The sequence below is a fragment of the Pelodiscus sinensis genome, chromosome 1 (genome assembly GCF_052426305.1).
Source record: "Pelodiscus sinensis isolate ZL-2025 chromosome 1, ASM5242630v1, whole genome shotgun sequence".
Classification (NCBI taxonomy): domain Eukaryota; kingdom Metazoa; phylum Chordata; order Testudines; family Trionychidae; genus Pelodiscus; species Pelodiscus sinensis.
In genome coordinates this window covers 64,737,348-64,759,613 of record NC_143052.1, presented here as the reverse complement: position 1 = coordinate 64,759,613, position 22,266 = coordinate 64,737,348, and the positions used below count along the sequence as shown (strand labels likewise).

The 22,266-nt window shown below is 44.2% G+C and overlaps 1 protein-coding gene across 3 annotated transcripts; it reads right to left on the bottom strand.

Moving 5' to 3' along the window:
• Positions 1-372: 372 nt before the first annotated feature.
• DYRK2 (dual specificity tyrosine phosphorylation regulated kinase 2) lies at positions 373-22,155 on the bottom strand. Of its 3 annotated transcripts, none has more exons than XM_075931376.2 (3): positions 21,803-22,153; positions 21,193-21,329; positions 373-6,252 (listed from the first exon to the last, which is right to left on the bottom strand). In XM_075931376.2, exons 1-3 carry the CDS (start codon positions 21,858-21,860, stop codon positions 4,651-4,653), a joined length of 1,797 nt encoding a protein of 598 aa, XP_075787491.1. In that variant the 5' UTR covers positions 21,861-22,153; the 3' UTR covers positions 373-4,650. The 3 variants fall into 3 exon arrangements, with proteins under 3 accessions (XP_075787491.1, XP_025039678.1, XP_075787496.1); XM_025183893.3 differs by lacking the exon at positions 21,803-22,153 and adding an exon at positions 7,141-7,226 and having other exon boundaries at positions 21,193-21,208; XM_075931381.2 differs by lacking the exon at positions 21,193-21,329 and having other exon boundaries at positions 21,803-22,155.
• Positions 22,156-22,266: the final 111 nt, after the last annotated feature.

The window sequence follows — 22,266 nt, the reverse complement described above, 5'->3', positions numbered from 1 at the left end:
AATAATTTTAAAAATTATACTTTAGCTCCTGAGATGAACATGAGAAGTTTCAGGCCAGAAGCAGTCTTTGCACAATATTTAAGGGATGCAAAAAAGCAACAAAAATCAGGCTTCATTAATCTGTAGATACTTATATAGGTCTCATTTAGCATTTAGACCCAGATCCTCAAAGATATTAAGGTGCCTAACTCAATGAGATTTAGGCATCAAAATAATCTTTGAGGATCTTGGCCATAGAGTCTCACAAAAAACAAGGGCACTTTGCCATTGACTTCAATGGGCACAGGAAAAGGCTTGTATTTGTCAAGGAAATGCCAGCATTCCAAAGGCTCCTTACAGTCAAGACAAAACCCAAACTGCAGTAGAAAGAGGAAAAGTAGGACATAAAGTTTTATTCTGAAATGATCTCTGGCCACAACAATAAACTGTAACAAATATGCACTAAAACAGTCTTACTCCTGTCATCAGCTGTACAATACATACAGTATCATAAAACTGGCCACTAGGATTAAAATCCACTACAACATATTTAATGTTAAGTGGCGACAGCAGCATCTCACAGAGAATTATACAAACATATATACACAATCCACATTCAATCATTTTTCACATGTTTTCAGTACACACAGTTGCAGCATATTACAGTCACGTGTCTAAGTCGTTGCTCAATACAAACTCAAGCTACTGCTTAGACATAATTGAAGCAGTTGAGCTGAGTAATTACAATTTGTAGCAGAGATGTACAAGCCCCTACAAACAATAATTCACAAATGCTTTTTTATTTAAATGCTACCGCAGCATCAAGTTGGGCAATATTAAAATCTTTACTGACAGCAAGAATTTTTTTTAAAAAAAGTTCCCCTACTTACCAGAAAAATTCTTCATGGTGAAAAAAAAGTTACAAAAATGGAGAGCATCAAATAATGCACACACTTGCCTAAAGATTCAAATATAGCCCAATGCTACGTATGTCTAAAGTGTTCTAACATTCTTATGGAGTCCTTTATCACTCCAAACCACCCACCAAGTTAAAAGTGGCTTAAGTGCCTTGCACCCAAATTGTAAAAATCCCTGGCCACCTTTACTAGAGCCAGGCACATATAAAAGGAATGCACTTTGGTTCATACCAAATGCCCTGGGATTAAATCACACTATAAAATTAAACAGTTTGAGGTAAATTTTTACAAATACAGCTGATTTCTGTCTACTGTTACCATAACAAAAACATATTAAAAAAATCAGTCCGATGTTAAGATATAACTAACCATGAAGTGCCATCTTTAACCCCTTAAGCAACTTAGAAGTTACTACAAAAACAGAATATTTTATCCAACATAGTATGATTGCCTTATGTGTTCTATTAAGGCCTTGAAAATGTAAAGGATGTTATAAGATAGGCAAAGTATTTAAAAATAGATTTCATCCTTATTATCTAGTATTCAAAGGGTTAAAGAGGCAAAGATGCCTGCCCTACAACATGGCATTTATAACAAAAGGCACATTGTTAACATCAAGAGCACAATTTAAACTCTGTTGTTAATCTACACATCTTGCATCACACTGTTGTTCCAACACATTTAAGTGGTAATGAACACTCCGGTGGTGCAAGAAACTGAGCCAAATGAGACTGCAACCAAAGACAAGACACTATGCTATTACTAAATCTGAAAATAGCTCAGCCGTCTCTAGACAATGGTAACATGTGAGACTAAGCACTGTTTCCAAGCCACTTCTATCGGCCTAATTATCAGCCCTTATCAAACCACATCAATGCAAGAGGCAATATCATCTTCTTGTTTCCCCCTTTTATATTTATAAATAAGCTACAATAACAAGAACTATATCACTAAAATCCATAATATAGCTGCTCTTTCATATGTAGAAGTTTACTGTATTTGGGTTCAAAAATAGCTCCGCACACTATATTTTGGCTTAAAAGTTTCCGGTAGCTTTATGAATAAAAATGATCACAAATGCTTTATTGGCATTTAAAAATCAGTTATATGAAAAAGAAAACAGGGTTTTAGCCCATTTCTGACCCATGAAATTATGTATATTTTCACCTTAAATTTAAAAAATACCATAATTGAAGTCCTATGTTTTAACTCTTGCTGATTTCTTAATGAGCTGGCTGCGGGGAGAGATCCTAGGTGCTTAATTGGTTTATTTTACATGTAAATAAATGTTTTTCCAGACCTATAAATTACCTTTTGTACATCACCAAATATTTAGGTTCCAGAAGTCACTGTTGCTTACTTGTATTACATTTCATATTTAATATGATTCCATACATGTTTATATATTGCACTTCAATATATTGTATAAAATTGTGTACATTTAACACTTTCTAAATAATTTAATTTAACCAGAGTCAGGAACTATCATTTTAAAAATACAGTAAGAAAATTAGTTTATCAATCCTCAATAAAGACCTTCCTTCTCCAGAATTAATTTTTAGGATTTTCTTCTGAGCTTTTGGCAAATGGTTGTATCATATGTTGTCCTGAGAATAGTGTTATTTCTTTTCCATCCCTGCCCCCAGAGTTATAAGTTAAATAAAACTTATGTTACTTTCTTTTTAAGTGAAAATGCTGAATGAGTATGAATGAGAACTTAACCGGAAACTTTCTTGGCCTCTCTGGGGACCATGCTTTAAGTCTTTTAAATAACTTTACAAGTAATTTAATTAATATAAACATAAGAACATTATTAAAGTTTTATGCAACCCACCCAAACCTTTCATGTACTGATATCTGCAAATCCTTCTTGATTATGTTTTATTTTAAAAAAAATTCTTTCATGTATTTCATACATTGTCATTGTCATGACCATGGTCATTGCTTGTGATATAATACTGATATTAACAAACTGGTATTAGTGAAAACTTACTACATGGGTGATCAATCTGATCCCTAACTCTATAGAGATCACTCCTTGAAAAAGACAATCTTCCTTCCGTGACTTAAAAAAAAAACCCACACGAATACAAATCTATGTAAAGCTCTACTGTTCCTTCAAAGTTCTCTTCAGCTACCATGCTAACCATTAATTCATACCACTTATCTTCTCCTTAATGTTTTTTCCCCTTTAGAGATGTAGTGCATCAGCTTACTTCACTGATTAAGTTAATGTCTTCCAAGCATTCTATTGAGGAAACAATTAACACTTGCAGCTGCTTACAATTAATAATCTTTAGGTAATAACTTGTCTAGTGTCTTGTTTGCTAAAAATGAATAGTTATCTAGAAGATGCAAAATGACATTGGCCCTTGAACAGTGATCTGATCTGAAGTTAAAATGTGCCAAAGAATTTGTCCATCAGACAGATTAGTTGAAAAAAAAAAGGTCTATGAAATCTGTGTTGCGTGAACAGTCTGGAAGGTACAGCACGAGCACAGTCAGCTCTGAATGTGTGATGCAGGGATGCCTAGCTGCACTTAAGCGCCAAGAGAAGAAAACAGGAGAGAAAAAAGGAAACCAAACATAAATATAGGTTATACACCTAAACTTCTGTGCAAAACATTTTGTTTTATATTACTTCATCTTTAGAAAGTAGCTCATCTGTCATGTTAAGTTTTAGAGAAACACATATTCCCACCTTCATTTTATCCTCCCGCTGTATGCTTATCTGTCTCTTGTACACATAGAATGAATCCCAATAGGGTAATTTTAGTTATGGACTTTTTTTTTCATTTTTAGCTATATTTGAACATTTGTTTTAATCATTACTTTTTTTTCTTTTAAAAAGTCTATAGGACACAGATGTGTCATTGTTACAAAATATCATTTCTTCCAAGCTACCATATGGAAAATTACAACTTGTTATGGCTCCAGTTCTGCAAACAAACTCTTCCATGGATACTTGGCTGTACTCAAATGAGCAGACCCATGTAAGGCTAAGGCTACAATGTAGCCTTCTTCCAGAAAAGCTTATGCAAATGAAGCACGGCGTGGAATATTGCCATGCTTCATTTGCATATTTAATTAGCAGCCACTTTTGTGCAAGAGGCTTTTGCTTCCTGCAGGAAGAAAGGCTTTTGCGGAAGAGGGGGCTTTTGCGCAAAAAAGAGCCATCTACACAGCTCCTTTTTGCAGAAAAGCTTCTTGCGCAAAAGCAGCTGCTAATTATTCATGCAAATGAAGCGTGGTGATATTCCACGCCATGCTTCATTTGCATAAGCTTTTCTAGAAGAAGGCTAGTGTAGCCGTAGCCTAAGGGTTTTGCAGGATCAGGACCTACATCTGCAATGAATTCTGAGATGAAAGAGTATTGCAAATTTACCCCAAGGAAAAATGAATATGAGCTATGGGGAAAAAATGGTTAAAACCTTTGACACCAAGCTGTAATGCATGACAGTTGTGTTGTAACCAGTGGCCTGCCACTGATGTTTATTACTGTACCACACTGATTACAGTAAGGCTAATTGTACTTTAGAAAACAAACACTTTTAAAAAGAAGTATAAAAACTTAAAGCATTGTCCCCCTATTGTTATAAAAAAAATCAACATTTCTTACATTTAAAATGAGTGCTGAAAAGATACAAATGAATAAAGTTATTGAGCAAATAAAAAAAATCTGAGCTACTTTTTCCTATGAATAAGGCTCAGCAATGTACAATTTCTTGTATGACCAGCATTGGGTTATTCAAACTCAGCTAACGAGTTTTGGCAACACTGTTCTCTGCTGAATATTCCCATTGGCATCTGTCATCTGTGCCAAATTAGTCCTCAGTTTTGAAGCTGAGGTTGACGTTGGAGGTAACTTGGAAGTTGACATTATAGCACCAGTGCTTTCTGTTAATCGCTTTGCCGATGTCTTTTCTCCAGTTGGAGGCTTTGGCAAACGTCTCCTAAGCCAGGGATGCCGTAAAGCCTGGCTGGGTGTCATGCGTATAGCAGGATCCCATTCTAAACACTGTTTTAAGAAGTCAAGGAAGAGGGGATCATCACATCCCTTTAACGCGTTCCCCCACTCTCTGCTCTCTGGTGGGCCACGCAATTTTCCCCTGCGGGAGCGGCCACCATTAAGTATTACAGAACCGTCAGACAATGTGGTGATGGTACAATAACGGGGATAACCTTTAGAGCTCACAAAATTTTTGGCTCTTTTTGACGAATCTAGTAGTTTTTGGGCAGGCATGCCCAGTAGCTCTATCATACAGGCCAGTTGGTCCCCTTCATCTTCTCCAGGTAAGAGTGGGTAACCTGTTAAAAGCTCTGCTAGAATGCAGCCCAGGCTCCACATATCAATAGGCATCCCATAACGAGCACCAAGGATCACTTCTGGAGCACGGTAGAAACGTGACTGAATGTAAGTGTAGACTCGTTGATGCTCATAACAACTAGAGCCAAAATCAATTACTTTAATACCACTTCTACCCTGTTGCTTCAACAGAATGTTCTCAGGCTTAAGGTCACAGTGAATGATTCTATTTTTGTGCAACGCATCTAAGCACTGCAAAATCGAGTGGGCAAACTTCCGAACTAGTGGCAGGCTGAAGCCCTGAAATTTGTTTTTCTTTATTAGCTCATAAAGGTTCATGCTCAGCAACTCAAATGTCATGCAGATATGGTTGCGGAATGTAAAGTTTTCCAGCATGTGAATAACATTCATGTTGTTATCCTTATCCTGCTTCCTTAGATGCTCCAGAATTCTAATTTCTTCTGCCGCTTGGCGGTGGAACCGTTTTTCATTTCTTACCATTTTTAACGCCACATGTTGATGGGTCTTGTGATCATAAGCCTTGACAACTTGCCCAAAACTTCCTTTCCCTATAACCTTGAGGACTTCATACCTGTATGCAATATGATCATGGGGTACTTGCACATAAGACCCCTGGTCATCATCATAACCGCAATTATTTGGACCTCCAAGCACACCTTGCCGCTTCTTTGCATTTGGACCCAAAAAGAATATTTCAGGGTAACTGAAAATTTCATGGTGCTCAAAGGCTGATAGTTTTTGCATGTATTGCTTCATTGCTTGTTCTGGTGTCATAAAAGAGGCTTTCAGCTTCCCTGTTCCGTCCGTTAATTTTAAAGAACTGGAGCTCCCTTGTTGTCTATGAGCACTGTCTATCTGCCTGTCCTGCACCACTGACAATCCAGATTTGCTTACTGCTGCAAGCCCATTTGGTTGTGTTGTCAGAACTGTCCTCTTGTTGCTATTATCTTCAAACAGCTGTTGAACCTGAATCTGTCCGTGGCTACCAACATGCAGATGTTCATTCATTGTGTGCTTACTGCCTCCAACCTAAAATTAAAAACAATATTTTTCCAGTTAGAACATTTTGTTTTATGCTTTTTTAAATGTTTCAAAATTTCTTCTGATATTCCCCACCATGCCCAATTCACTTCAATTAACCATTTTTCTAAAGCTGCTTATAGCTACGTTAAAAACATGACCAATAGCCCCATGATATCTTAAGTTATTGGTTGGATTTTAAAGATCTTCTTGTCTCGTCTTCTTCTACACTTTCCACACTGTCATAATCATTTAAATAAGAGGTTTGCAACAAGGCAAACAAGGGTATGGTACTATGATGGACTAATAATTTCCCCAGGGGAATCTGCAAGGCAACAGCCCAATAATATCAAAAATATGCTTGAGGGAAATTAAACTTGACTCTACTGAATACAAAATAGCAGTTTCAGTTTTGCTAGAGATTCACATTGCCTGCAGGAACTTGTACTGATAAGGCACATTTAGTTCCACCTCCTCTACAAATTCTTACAAATCAGGATTTTAGCTCCTTCCAAAATTTGCTGTGGGACAAAAGCTGTCACATACTAGCGTAAGCCACAGAAAATGTGTTTTGACACTATAAAAGAAAAAAAATCTGGTTATTACAAAAGTGCAAGAGACTTGAGTGTTACATGTATTGATTTGATAGCCGCAGTTCTGCAATGCATTTAAGTTAACAGGGCTTAAAAGCACATGCTTAAGCCCACCACTGAACTGAGTCCTATATTTGTATTACAACAGCACCTATCAGGAATGAGTGATGGACACTCTACAAACACTAAGCAAACAAACAAATTCCTGCCTCAAAGAGCACACAAATCAAAACCTATTTTGCACTCCTGTAATGATCTGAATAATGGCAATTTGTAAGGAGAAACAAGAAATATATAAGCAAACCTTTGCTTCTAACACTGATTTCTTTGTAATTCCTCATTTGCTGTATGTGGAGGATAGTTAGCCTTGTAAAAAGGGCCTTAAATAATCTGTAAATACATTAATTACAAGCTGTAAATTAAAATGATTAAAATTAAAAATAACTTTGTGTAACTTTACAACTCAAATTATCTTTAATATAACTCAACTGAAGTCAATGGAGGAATAAATTTGAGTCTTAGAAGGTAACAAAACTAATTAATTAAAGTTAAAGTAACAAAAATGTAGTCAATGGAGTTAAACCCAGGATGAACATGGTTCCAAGAACTTGATTTTTGAACAGTCCCAATGACTTCAAGTGAAGTTGAAGATTCTTAGAATTTCTGAGAAACAGGCCTTAAGAATCTAAATGTTACTTCTTCATTTCTACCTGTAATGAACTTGGGTTATAATGACCTGGGGTCTGATTTTTTTACATTAATTTCTTGGGAAAACTTGCAAGGATAAAATAATGAAACGAGGTGTACCGGTAGTTCGGAATAGGCACCCTAGTCCGAACTACCTAGTTCGAGCCCCGTGTAGCCGCGCTGCACGGGGTTCAAAGCAGCGGGGATTTAAAAATGGCGGCTCCCCGCTTATGCTAATGAAGCCCGGGAAATTCAAATCCCGGGCTTCATTAGCAAGTGCGGTATGCATACATTACCCTCCTAGTTCGAACTAGGAGGGTAGTGTAGACATACCCTTAGTCTCTCAATTCCCCATCTGCAAAATAGGAAGGAAACACTTCATTTTTTTCTACTCTTTGACTGCTTGTCTATTCAAAGTGTAATTCAGAGTGTAAACTGTCTTATACCATGTGTCTGTGTGGTACACCAATTGTCAAAATGGCACACCAAATGTGGTATGCCATTTTGTCAACTGGTGCACTATAATGCTTCCTTCTTTCTGCTTGGTCTTACACAAATGTGTGAGAAAGAATGGAGATATACCTAATCTAATAGAGCTGGAAGGCACTTTGAGAGGTCATTGAGTCCAGTCCCCTGCCCTTACAGCAGGACAAAGTACCATACCTGACAGATTTGCCACAGATCCCTAAATGGTCCCCTCAAGGATTGAGCTCATAACCTTTGCTCTAGCAGGTCAGTGGCCAAACTACTGAGCTATCCCTCCCCTGTAGAAGTCTCCTATCATCTCACCACTTGACTTAATGGCATCAAAAATAATACCAAACCATTCACCAAAGATGCACTGATGTCAGACAGGAGGATCAGGCCAGTAGACTTTCATCTGAACCTTCTCCTGGTCTTGCAAGCAGAAGAACATTATTAAAAGTCCAGTAAAATGAAATTCAGAAAAGACTAGAGTACACTTGATTTCAGGCCAGTGGGAGAGATCTAGGTTGGATATTAGGAAAAACTATTTCACTAGGAGGGTGGTGAAGCACTGGAATGGGTTACCTAGGGAGATGGTGGAATCTCCATCCCTAGAGGTTTTTAAGTCTCCGTTTGACAAAGCTCTGGCTGGGTTGCTTTAGTTGGGATTGGTCCTGCCTTGGACAGGGGGCTGGACTTGATGATCTCCTGAGGTCTCTTCCAGCTCTATGATTCTAATCAAATCTCACTGATCTTAAATGAAGTCTGACAACACACTGGCATCATTCGGGAGTTTGTATCATTCAAGCATAATGGAGAGATAGAGATACTTAAACTAACTGCTTCTCTTGCTTGAAGTCTCAGAAACACTGAATTAAACCCCCAAGAAGTCTTAACTATCCTGTGACCCCTCAGGGCAACTCCTCCAGGTCAAGTGTGAAGAATACTGGTGTGGCACGGACTGCAAAGTTGCTGTGCTCCTGAGTGTGCTATACCAGTGTTTCTCAACCCTGGTGGTACCCTTAGGGGTACATGAGAAAAGTCTGGGGGGGGGGGGTACATCAACACAAGTGAAATTTGGCAAAAAATGTCCGGGATTTTGCCCTGCAAAGGGTATCGGGGAGGGGGCGGTGGCACGCGCCCGTCAGATTGAATGTTTGGAGCTGCGCGCCCAGACATTAACAGCCGCTCTGTGCACACGCCCCAGCGCTGGTGGGATAAGTGCGTGGTTGCAGTGGTGGCGGCTCTGGTGAGACCCAGGGCAGTTCCAAGTTGGGGGACGGGTTTGGGAGGGGAGGAAAAATAAAATCACTTCCACGGCTGCCTCTCCTAGTTCATTTCCTTTCCGGCAGCCTCCTGAGGGTGCTCCAGTGGGGAGGGCGGCTGAACCTGGAGACATGCATTACCCCCACCCCCGCCAGAAGCTCAGTACAACGCATCCCCATCGCCCTTCCCCAGAACGCTGCGGAGCGGAGCTAAAAGGCGGTGAAGTGCCACAATAAGCTGTGCTCCAAAGAACCCTCCCACATCAGTGGCATAGTGAGGGGGGGAGGGAGCAGTTGCCCCTGAGCACAACGTTAGGGAGGCGCTGGGCTAGTGTGGGAGCGCACAGCCCCATACAGCAAGCCCAGCACTGGTGCGCCTCTTGCTCTCTGCAGACAAGCCACTGAGGCAGGGTCAGATAAAGGAGCGGGCACTTCAAAGGTAGGGTTACCATACATCCAGTGCCTGGCTCTGGGGGAGGGGGAGGGCATTGAGTTAGAGCTGGGGGTACTTATAATTTTTTTAAAGGGGTACTTTATAAAAAAAGGTTGAGAAACACTGTGCTATACTACTGGTGGGTGAAGAGAGGACTTCAGTCCACAGAGCTGTCAGTAAGCATATTTCAGAAGCTTCAAATCACACAGAAGTGGTTTGGGGATTTTTTTGGTTTTGGGAGAGGACTAAGGGGAAGGCTTCAGTATATATAGAATTAAAACACTGGGTAAATAAGAATCATGTAAAAATGTGGTGTTTGTGTAATGTAACCCAAACACCAAGAAATTTGAGAAGTTAAGGTTTCTTCTGTAACATTAATTCAAGCACATTTTAAGATACACATTAATAACAAAAATTGGAACATACTTAATTCAAGAGTACAAAATACTGTTTATGAACAATGAGACTGAAATGGTGAAGAAAACGTCTCTTTCAGAATTTTTATCAGCACTCGGTGCCACAATCTAAACTTGAATTGACTTTAGTTTTTAAATTTGATTCTCCTGGTTTTAAGGACTAGTTGGCATCTGCATTTTACAGCACTGTAGGTTTCACTAGAGGATGTACCTTTCTTGAACTGAAGTTATTTGTCTTATACTGGGAGTTAAAAAACAAATCTATTTATCCACTCAGCAATTGCAAGTAGGAATTGTTTACTAATGTACATAGCTTCAGATGAGTTTTCCAAATCTTAAACAATATAATTCTGCCTTCTTGAGCCTTTAGACAGTTTCAGTGTGTGTCCTGCTGCACATAGGTTTTCCAAGCAGAAGAATAAAACTGGCAAGACAGCTCAGCAGGCTCTACTGTAAGCTGAGCACTTGGGCAGCTGCCCAGCAGAGACTCCAATGCCCACCAGCTGATTAGCAGAGTGAACAAAGCTGGCAGCAGCCACCAGCATGTGTTTCTACAGGTGGTACACAGCCTCATATGCCTTGGTGCCCATAACAAAATTTATCCTGCACATGAGTGGAAAAAATTAAGAGTGAATACTGCTGGGGTTTTTTATTGCATCTCACTAGATTCTAGATAGCACTAGACCAGTTGTTCAGTGTCACACAGCTGCTTTTTGAGACTGTAAGTACAGAAGCAGAGGTAAGTACTAGAAAGTTATTTACAGAGAAAGAGGGCTCAAAAGTAACTTGCAGCCCACTCTCCTGCTCCTACAGCACCAAGTAGTTCTGGGGTGAATGAGAACTCTTTCTCCCAAGCAACAACCTGAAGGGAGTTCAGATTTATCAGGCCCCTGCTAACCAGATATGAAAGATAGTACCTCCCTCTCCCACACACAATCCAGGGATAGTATTTCATAGAAATCATAGCACTCTTCTTCCAACCAGTTTCGAGGGGCAGAGATTGAACTCTCAGCAGGGTTTTGCTCAATCTCTGCCTACCAGGTCTGAACAGTAGGTGTTGGATTTTTTTTTTCAAGATCAGGCTTGTAGAACTTCCAAACTTTCTCAGTGAGGCTTGTACGTTCCATGAACCACTCTTAATGGGCCTGTAGAGCTATAAATGTCTATGCACTTCCTAGTGCAGCAGTGAACAGCTTGTTGCATTCACAATCCTTTGATCTGACAGTGTAAGCCTGAGAGGTTTATAAACCCTTCCTGCTTCTGTAGAGGAGTTTGTAAACTCCTGTAACCAAGCAGCTACAGAGCGATACAGGATGAAGTTTAATAAGGACAAATGCAAAGTACTCCACTTAGGAAGGAACAATCAGTTTCACAAATACAGAATGGGAAGTTACTGTCTAGGAAGGAGCACTGCAGAAAAGGATCTAGGATCTAGTGGACCACAAACTGAATATGAGTCAACAGTGTGATGCTGTTGCAAAAAAAGCAAACATGATTCCGGGATGCATTAACAGGAGTGCTGTGAGCAAGACATAAGAAGTCATTCTTCCGCTCTTCTCTGTGCTGATTAGGCCTCAATTGGAGTATTGTGTCCAGTTCTGGGCACCATATTTCAAGAAAGACCTGGAGAAACTGGAGAAGATCCAGAGAAGAGCAACAAAAATGATTAAAGGTCTAAAAAATATGACCTATGAGGGAAGACTGAAAGAACTGGGCTTGTTTAGTTTGGAAAAGAGAAGACTAAGAGGGCACATGATAGCAGTTTTCAAGTATCTAAAAAAGTGTTACAAGCAGGAGGGAGAAAATTGGTTCTTTTTGACCTCTGATGATAAGACAAGGAGCAATGGGCTTAAATTGCAGCAGGGGAGGTTTAGGTTAAACATCAGGACAAACTTCCTGTCAGGGTGGTTAAGCATGGGAATAAACTGCCTAAGGGGATTGTGGAACCTCTGTCACTGGTGATATTTAAGAGCAGGTTAGACAGACAGCTGTCAGAGATGGTCCTGCTGTGAGGGCAGGGGACTGGTCTGGATGACTGCTCTGGTCCCTTACAGTTCTATGATTCTATGATACATCTGCATAGACCTGTGCAGCATATATCACTGAACAGGATGTTTTCCTAACTACATTTTCAAAGCCGTAACTTATTTTATAGGTCATTTCTTCTCACAATTATCACTAAAACTTATCAATAGATCAGGTCTGACACCGAAAAATTCCTCTGCTAGAGTTCTTTGGGAATATAAATTATAAAAGAGAGAGAAAAAATAAAAATAAAAATGTTTTCTCTTTATTATTTCATAATTGTAAATTAGCTGCAGCAAAACTTTATTTGTTCATTTTATGGAAATAGGTAGGACAGGATACAAAATACGCACATATCCTCTTCAACTAAAGACCCATACTGGAAAAATTCGGACTAAAATAAATATATGTTACAGAAATGTATCAGTGTGTGCAGACTAGGGGCTCCAAGGCAAGCTGTTCTACAACCACAACTATATTACAGGTTACACCTCCCTAAACCGGGACTCTCTAGACCAGATGTTCCCAGGCCAGAAAGCCCTGCTGGCAGGGAGTCAGGCAGCAAGAGAGCTGGCTGCAGGGACCCCTTGGGAGCCCGGCAGGGCTAGCGGCAGCCCGGCAGGGGAGCTGGGACCGCACACGCAGGGGGACCGGCAAGGGAAGTGGGGTTGAACGGCAGCCCAGCAGGGGAGACAGGGTCATGTGGCAGCCCGGCAGGGGGCCGGAGCTGTGCATGCCGGGGAGCTGGAGCTGAAACTGGGGCTGTGTGGCAGCCTAATAGGAGAGCCGGATCCAGGGTCACAACAGTGCAGCTGGGGACCTGGCTGTGGCCAGGGCCGCACAGCATCTCAACAAGCTGGGACCATTCTTAAACAGCCCAGCTGGGGCCATTAGCAGGGTGACCAGCCAAAGCCGAAAGCAGAGCCAGCACAGACTAGAAAGCCGGCAGTAGGGGACCTCCCCTGGTCTGATAAATTCCATCATTCGGGACCAGTCAGGTCCTGAGGGTGCTGGACCAGGGAGATCAAACCTGTAGTTGTAAATACAGGTTGTACCTCTCTAGTCTGTCACCCTCGGGACTGATTGGTGCCGAACCAGAGAATTTGCCTAAACACGAGAGGTCAGTATTGTCTAGCAGCATTACCAACACTTCCAGGGCTTACTGGGTTCTTAGAAGACTTTTAGGGGTAAATTAGAGCTAAATAACAGCACAGAACACTGAGAGCCAGGACTAGTGGCTGTAAACAAACTTTATAGGACCGTGTGAAACTTGACCACATCCATGATAAGTGGACATCCAGCTAACTAAAATCATGCTCGACCACAGATGTTGCCAGGCCAGAGCATGCCAGAGAAGAGAGATTCAACCTGCACTTCCAAATTATAAATTGTCTCCGGTGTTCCAAAACCAAATGGGACTGATAAGCAATCGCTTTTATATGTGTAGACAAAAGCCAGTCAATACATAAATCTATTGTTATACTGCCTAATGCTGTAGGATCAAGTATAAACCTTATCCTTGATTGTACAGCAATGAGCAATATAGAAAATCCTAAAATAGATTTATGTATTAACTGGGAAATCGTTAAACTATTATGTACAATGAATGAATTCCACAAAAAACCCAAACAACAGTTTATGTTGTCATCAGAACCCTACAATGAATCATATTAAAGAAGCAATATGATGGGCTGACAAAAGCTCTGATTGTAGAGCTATGCAGTAGAACCAGGATTTGTCAGTCTGATGTTATAAAAATATGTGGGGGGAAAACATTTTGTAAAAGCAATAAAATGCTTCTAGAAAGATGGTTACACAAAATACTCTACTCTCTAGGATAGGTCAAGGCATTTGGCTTTCAGCCTTATTGCCCATAACATGCAAGCGGCATATGGGTATCAGGTGTAGCACACTTCATTGCTTATTTAGCTGCCTGCATGTATGTATGAATGCCCTTTTTTATAGATGGATTCAAGTGTATTTGTGCTTCATAAAGTCTAAAAATACCTCACTAGCCAACAGAGATTGGACCTCCCTGGTCTGGGCACCCTCAAGGCCAGGACAAGGGAGTTTTCTGGATCAGGGAAGGTCTGGAAGAGGGGCACTAGCCTCCTCTGCTGGGCTCTCCTCCCTAGCCTTCTGACCCGGCAAGCTGCAGCAGCCTTGCCAGAGCTCCCAGCGCTGTGAGCTGGGGCAGCCCTGCCGGAGCTCCCAGCAACCCCGATGACCTCACACCACCCCGCCACCTTGTCAGAGCTCCCAGCAGCCACGCTGCCTTCTCTGCCCCACTGGCTGTGAGCTCTGGTGTCCCCCGGACTCCGCTGCCCTGCTCCGCACCAAGCCACCAGCAACCTCTACGGCTGGGGCTCTCTAGTCTCACAACCATTTGTGTTGCTGGATCAAAGTCCCAGACCACAGAGATTCAACCTGTATTATACAGTGTAGTGCATTATTTACATGGGTTTGATTATTATCATGTGTTTTACAGAAGACAAATTCTAAAAAGACAAACTCCCTGCCCTGAAGAGCTTGGACTCAATATTAAATATTTAAAGCACACAGTTTCCATAGCATGGACCACATCTTAATAAAGAGACTGTCTTACCAATGCCTTTTCTGTCACTCATTATTGTAGAGACAGGTCTACTCAAACTCACTTAATATCTTTGTCGCAATGAGAGCAGCTGATTACATGGAAAAGTAACACTAGGAAAACAATGTATTTTCAGCTGTCTTACTGAGAGGTAGCAATTAAAAACAAGGAGAACTAGCAGCATGTGACCAATCAGCTCTTTGTGGACCAGTTTGGGAACCTTTATTATACTGTAATTTAAGATAAATGTTAGGATTATGAGTTGAGGCACAAAAATAGGGCATAGATGGAAGATGGTCCATCTAACTACAAGAAAGCTATAGGGAAATTTTAGGAGGCTCATGCAGGAGAAAAATGTGTCTTGATGCATTTCAGAAGGAAGGTCAATCCAGTCTGAGGCACTGGGAGAAGGAGACTGTCTATCCTGTGCAGTGGATCGACGCTGCAGCAATCGATTGACTGTCTGTCAATTTATCATGTTTGCTTAAATGCAATGAATTGATCTCCAAGCGCACTGCTGTCGACACTTATTCCCCTCCAAGACAAGAAGAATAGCTGGCATCAATGGGAGAATATCCCCCGCTGACCTGACTGCACACAAGACACCATGGTGAGTATGTCGACTCTGAAGAAGATGGTTGATGCCAGTAAGTGTAGATCAGGGGTGGGCAATAATTTTTAAAAAGGGGCCACATCAGAAATTTCTGAAGTGGACCCGGGCCACCCCAGAAGGGGTGGGGTCTCAGGTGGAAGGGGCAGGACCAGGAGAATTCTCATGCCCCCCTGCTCCCAAGACCCTGATTGGCCTGGGGGTGGGGGAGTACATGAAGTCTTTAAAATAGCTGGCAGTTCCCTCTAGGTACCGCAGTGGGAGGAGATTTTGTGCACTCCCCCCACTCCTAGGCCCTGATTGGCTTGAGGGCGGCGGGGGAGGGAGGGAGAGTGTGCGAAGTCTCTCGCCTCCTGCTCCCACCCTGCCCAGGGCACATGGTGGCTAGAGAGAAACACAGGCTGTTTTACAACAGCTAGCGTTTCTCTCTAGCCATCACGCGCCCTTGGCGGGGAGAAGGAGACTACACGCGCTCCCTCATCCCCAGGTCTTCAGAGTATGTTGACTCTGAAGTAGATGGATGATGCCAGTAACTGTAGATCAGGGGTGGGGCAGGGGCAGGGTGGCCTCAGGCCAGATCCAGTCCATGAAGGCCCCTTAGCCCACCCCGTTGCAGATAAAGCTTCCGAATTGCAATAATACAAAAGAAGCTGGCAGAGTGGACAGGGGCTGCTGCCACGAAGTAGCCTCTGTCTGTGGTGGGCCCAGGCTGGCTGTGGACAGAGGCTGCTCCGTGGGATGCAAAGCAGCCTCTGTCTGTGAGGAGCACGGACCCCTGGCAGACATAGGCTGCTTTGCGGCAGCCTCTCCTGCCCCCGCCATCTTTACTGCTGCCTCTAAGGGTGTGTCTAGACTACATGGCTCCATCGACGGAGCCTTGCAGATTAGACAGATCGGCAAAGGGAAATGAAACCGCGATTTAAATAATCGCGGCTTCATTTAAATTTACATGGCTGCCGCGCTGAGCCGACAAATAGCTGATCAGCTGTTTGTCGGCTCAGCGTGCTAGTCTGGACGCTCTGCGCCAACCTGAAAGCCTTTTATCGACATCCCCGTTATGCCTCGTAGGATGAGGTTTACCGGGGATGTCGATAAAAGGCTTCCATTTCGACAGGGGAGCATCCAGACTAGCGCGCTGAGCCGACAAACAGCTGATCAGCTGTTTGTCGGCTCAGCATGGCAGCCATGTAAATTTAAATGAAGCCGCGATGATTTAAATCGCAGCTTCATTTCCCTTTGCCAAACAAACAAATCTACATGACTCCGTCGATGGAGCCATCTAGTTTAGACGTACCCTAACAGAGGCAGCAGCGCAGGGTGGCAAGAGGTGGCACTGTGGAGCCAGTGCTGGCGGGAACTGGCTTCTAAGCTGGCTCCCTCCCAGCACCGGCTCTTGTCTCCCTCCCACTTCCTCTGTAAGACGCAGCAACAGGGGAGCAGGAAGGTACACGGAACGGGCATGCAATAGGAGCCTGCTTAAAAGCCAGCTCCCCACGCATATGGTCTCCAGCCTGCCCCCCCTTATCCTCCGTGCTGTGGGGGTGAGGGGACAGGCAGATTCAGTGCTCATGGGGAGCCAGCTTTTAAGCCAGCTTCTCACAGGCACCAGCTCCTATTCCCCCAACCTTACTGCCTCTGATACAGAGACAGCGGGGGGAGGGGAAGATGCATGTAGTTCACAAGATTAACCAATAAGATTAAATTTATCAATTAATCAGGTAGTCGTCTACAGGATGACATCCCTGTTACCCAGGCAAAGTGTGCAGAGGGATTTAAGCATCTGTGAATGACAATAGCTTTGTTGGTCAATTGTCAGTGTGATTAAAGCCTGGCCCATGTCCACACTATGGGGGAAGGTCAGCATCAGGTACATAATTCCAGCTATGTAAAATACGTAGCTGGAGTCAACATACATTAAGCCAAGCTTCTGCGTCGTCCTCACAGAGAGAAGTTGATGGGAGAAACATTTTTGTTGACTTTCCTTACTTCTCGTGAGGAGTAGAAGTACCAGCACTGATGGGGGGGGGGACTCTGCATTCAATTTAGTGGGTCTTTATCCCTAAATCGAATCAGAGGCTCACCACTGTGCTGATCTTCCTGCAAGTGGAGATATGCCCTTAAGACTACTTAACTCCCTCCTGTACGAGATTAGAATGACAATGGATCTCTTCCCTTTCAGAATTAAATGCAAAACTCATTCCCTTCCTCTTTAAGTTCTTCATGTACACAACATACTAGGGATGTTAAATAGCGGTTAACTGAATAGCCAATTAACCTCATGAGTTCTTATCGGTTACTTGATTATTCTATAGTCCCCAGGGATGGGGCTGGCAGCCAGTGGACTCCAGCTTCACTCCTGAGGAGCCTGCTGCCACTCCACGCTGCTGCCTCTCTATCAAAGGCAGCAGCATGGGGTGCCAGGTGAGAGCTGGTCTGCGAGGGAAGCCAGTTTAAAATCGGCTCCCCTCATGGACCAGCTGCCTGTCGCCCCACGCTGCTGCCTCAGATAAAGAGGCAGCATTGCAGGATGGCAGCTGCCCTTGTCTAGAGAGGGGCAGAGCTCCAAGATATGGCGTGAGCCAGAACCGAGCCGGGCTGCCTGCCCACCCAGCTCCTAATACACTTTAAATACAGAGCCACAGCGAGGGTAGGTCCTAGACCTGGCATGAGCCAGGACTGAACCGGGCTGCTGGCTAGCCTGCTAAAAAATGTACTGGCAAGGTGGAGGGGGGGAAAATGTGTGTAGTCTATAGCATTAACCTATAAGCTTTTGCTTATTGGTTAATCGACTACACTATTACATCCCTACAGCATACTCAGAACCTGTAAACTAGCCAAGCTATTTTTCCTGCAGTCTGGGAAGGCAAAAGGGAGAGATTGTTATTTTTATTTTTAGTTACTTGGGAAGCACTCAGATGATATGGCGATAAGGGCCATTTAAGCATATGGAGAGACGTTGGGGAAACAGTTCAGACAGAAAGATGAGAAGTTTCTTTTTAAACACAGGTCGCTATGGACGCACTAGGACGTAACATTAAAGGGATTTTAGTCAGTCAGTGTTAACCAAGGTCACTGGGACTGAGTTTCTAAAATGATAATATAATGGGCATATCCAAATGGTTTTTACAGTTATAACCCGCTATTTTAATGTCACATCTGATTCTTCCTATAAAAAGTTATGTTAGCATCTTCTATTAACCACAAATTAACAACCTACAAAATTCAGAAAAACATCCTGCAATATTTCTAAGAGAGTACTCAAGGGTAAATGTGTTGTGTGTGGTAGAACATATGTTCCAAAAGCATCAGATTCTAACAATCAGAAGTTAGAGGGACCTGAGAGCTAACAATACCAGTGCTTATCCAACCTTATGCATTAAAAACAAAAACAAAAACAAAAACAAAAAACAGATTGGGAGTCTGTATTGTCAAGATTATGTCCCAACTCTGTGAGTAGAGCTATGCAAGTCAGTCTCTATGGGTATGCCAAGACTGTGAGGATCTATCGGAAAAAGATATGCAAAATGCTCTCCACATTCCGGCTATGTCTAGACTGCATCCCTTTTCCGTAAAAGGGATGCAAATTAGACACATCGCAATTGCAAATGAAGCGGGGATTTAAATCCCCCCCGCTTCATTTGCATAAACATGGCTGCCGCTTTTTTCCGGCTCGGGGTTTTGCCGGAAAAAAGCGCCAGTCTAGACGGGGATCTTTTGGAAAAGAAAAACCTTTTCCGAAAGATCCCTTATTCCTTTTTTTAAGAGGAAAAAAAAGGAAAAAAGGAATAAGGGATCTTTCGGAAAAGGCTTTATTTTCCAAAAGATCCCCGTCTAGACTGGCGCTTTTTTCCGGCAAAGCCCCGAGCCGGAAAAAAGCGGCAGCCATGTTTATGCAAATGAAGCGGGGGGGGGGAGGGATTTAAATCCCCGCTTCATTTGCAATTGCGATGTGTCTAATTTGCATCCCTTTTACGGAAAAGGGATGCAGTCTAGACACAGCCAGAATGTATAGTTTTCTGATACTTTTGTCAGAAGAGGCTTTTCCAAAATTTGGCCTGTCTAGACTGGGCCAAATTTCGGAAAAAAACCCCTTTTTCAAAAGCCCCCTTCTTCCTCGTGGAACAAGGACTTTGGGGCTTCCGAAAGAGTGCGTTTGCTCTTCCGCAAAAAAAAAGTGGAAGAGCAAACGTGTTCCCTGGATGCAGTGGAAATTTTTCAGGATTAGCTGTATCCATGCAGATCTCCAATTAAGTCCAGGGTGTTCTTCAAGAATGGACCCACGCATCTGCACGCTCACTGCTTAAGATTTTTGTTATTGCCTTATGTTCTGCTCTTAATAGAAACATTTTAAAACTGCTGCTAATTCCTTTTTAATTCAACCACCACCTCGACTCATTCACATAAGTGTAACTCAGAACAAAATTTGGCACTTGTATCTGTGGACACGTACTGTATGGCACATATATAGTGATGTTGATTTTGAGTATGCAGCTGCAATTTGTACACTATCATATCAGTATTTCTAGTGCAACCTAAATGCATAATTTAGTTTAAAAAAGGCCTATTCTTTTAAAAGCAAATGGATAATGCTTTTAACACAAAGCATAGAAAGTCAGTGCCACAGTAATATCCAAATGCAGAGTTCCACCTTCCATCAGCCCATAATCACATTACAGTTGAAAGCTATGCCATATGGTTACCAAGATAGCATGTGAATATCCAATGAAGTAATCATTAGCGCAAAGAAAAATATTCTCACTATGCTTCTTAAATAATATATTTTTCACCATTTAAAATCTGTGCTATAAAAATTGAGATATTTAGAGCTAATATATAATCATATAGACCTGCCCCATCCACTCAGTCACAGACTGAGGATATGCCCTCTCTCATCCATAAATAGTGGCACACTTGTGAATTTCCATTCCTCTGGGATTAGCTAGGACTGGAAGATAATGTGAGATACCACAGACCTGAAAAATAAAAATCCCCTTCAGGTCAAGCAGCACATGCTTCCTTAGTGCAATGCTGCAGCAAAAATATCAGTCTTTCATCCACTTACTGTCCCTGAATACAGTAATAGTTGTTACCTTGGGAAAGAGCTATCAGCCTGAGCTAATCAAACAAATGAGAAAAGAACAGCTTTTATTTTCCATTGTAGCAAAGGCCACTCGCTAATGACAGTGACTAACTTCATTTTCAAAACAATGTCAATTCATATGAACACAGGTACCAGCAGTGTGGCCTTCCATGCAAATCTGGAAGGTGTAAGTTGTCACTGAAAATCAGACAGTAAAACAGACGAGGGGGGGAGGAGAGAATTTGCAGCTTCTCAATGGAATCACAAGGTGCCAGCTTCAAAACTAGTCATGCCACATTTAATCAGAGCCTTCAAAATGAACTGAGCAGTGTTTATGTATTGTTCATTTTACAGATAACAGCCTGGCTAACCTACCGCATCTCCCCAAGCCTGAGCCCTTCACACAGGACTCATGGGGGTCCTATCTCAACCATGCCAACTTCAGGTGACTCAAAAAAGCGCCTTCCTCCCCCCTTACTATGCCTGTTGAAAGCAGGCTGGGAATAGGAATAATGAGACACGATCAGACAGGCAGGGTAATTAATAGGCATCCTACCAGTCTCATTCACAGCTCCCTGGCAGACGGGCTGGCTGGCAGCCTGACTGCACCTAGCACATTCATTTCTATTAATACGGGAGGGGGGCGGCTGGTGGGAGGTGGTTGCATTTGGAGAATGAACATGCTCCGGGGCTGGAGGGGGAGTGTTTTGCCCCGCTCAGGGTCACTGCAAATGGATCAAGCCAGCCGTTTGCCCCCTGCCCCCTCCATTCCCGGCTCTCACCGTGTGGGCGGCGTTGCTCGACCTAAGCGGCGGCAAGGCGATGGGTGACGGCGGGCCGGTCCCAGCTCCCGTCCGGGATCCCCCGGCTCCGATGCCCGGGGAAGACTGCAGCTGGCGGCCACTCTCACCTGCCCTGCCTGCCGAGGAAGGGAGAGCAGACGGTGAGCGGGCAGAGGGGCTCGTGGACAGCGCCAAGGCCGGGAGCAAGTCGCCTCCTGCCGCCGCCTGGCTCCGTGGTGCAGCCGCGCCGAGCGGCCCGCAAACGTGGCACGGCGGCGGGGAGCCGGCAGGGTCAGGATCGGGCCCCGCGCGGTGCGCGGCGCTTGTCAGCCGCCTTGCCCACCCCGCCGGGCAGCGCAGCCCGGATCGGCGCCGCCCGCGCGGTCTGGCCGCGACGCCCCCCGCAGCCCATCGGCTCCCCGCCGCCACATCCCCCCTCCCGCTGCGGGCCGGGCTCCGAGCAGCCCCCGGGCGGGGAGGCGGCGCTGCCCGGCGCCGGGCTTCGCTCCCTGCCGCGGCCGGGTCATTGTTCCGCCGCGCCGGCAGGGCAGCGGGCTGAGCCCGCCCCCGGCTGCCCAGCAAAGGCCGCGCTGCCCGGCTCGCTCCTTACCCGCCGGGTAGGCAGCTCCCGCAGCCGCCGCGCTGGCCGAGGCTTTCCGGGCTAACATGGCCGCTGGAGAGGAGGCAGAGGGAAAGGCATGTCAGGGCTGCTCCGCTCCGCTCCTCCGCGGCCTCTCCGGGCGGCGGCGGCGCCTGCCTGCCTCCTCCGAGCGGCTCCCCCCCGGCCCCCGCGCCGCGGCATCCCCCCGGCCCCGGGCCGCCGGACAGAGCGCAGCCCCGCTAGCCTCCTCCTCCTGCAGCAGCGCCGCCGCCGCCCCGGCCCAGGCACATCCCCCCGCCCCTCCCGGCGCCGGGCTCCCCGGTCCCCTGGCAGAGAGCGGGGCACGGCGGCCGGCCAGAACCCTCCTCCCCCCGCACACACAGCAACACAGCTCCAGAGGGGCAATCTCCGCCCCCAGCCGCTTCCACTCCCCGCCCCCAGCCCCCGCCTCTCTCCCCGCCTGGCCCCCAACC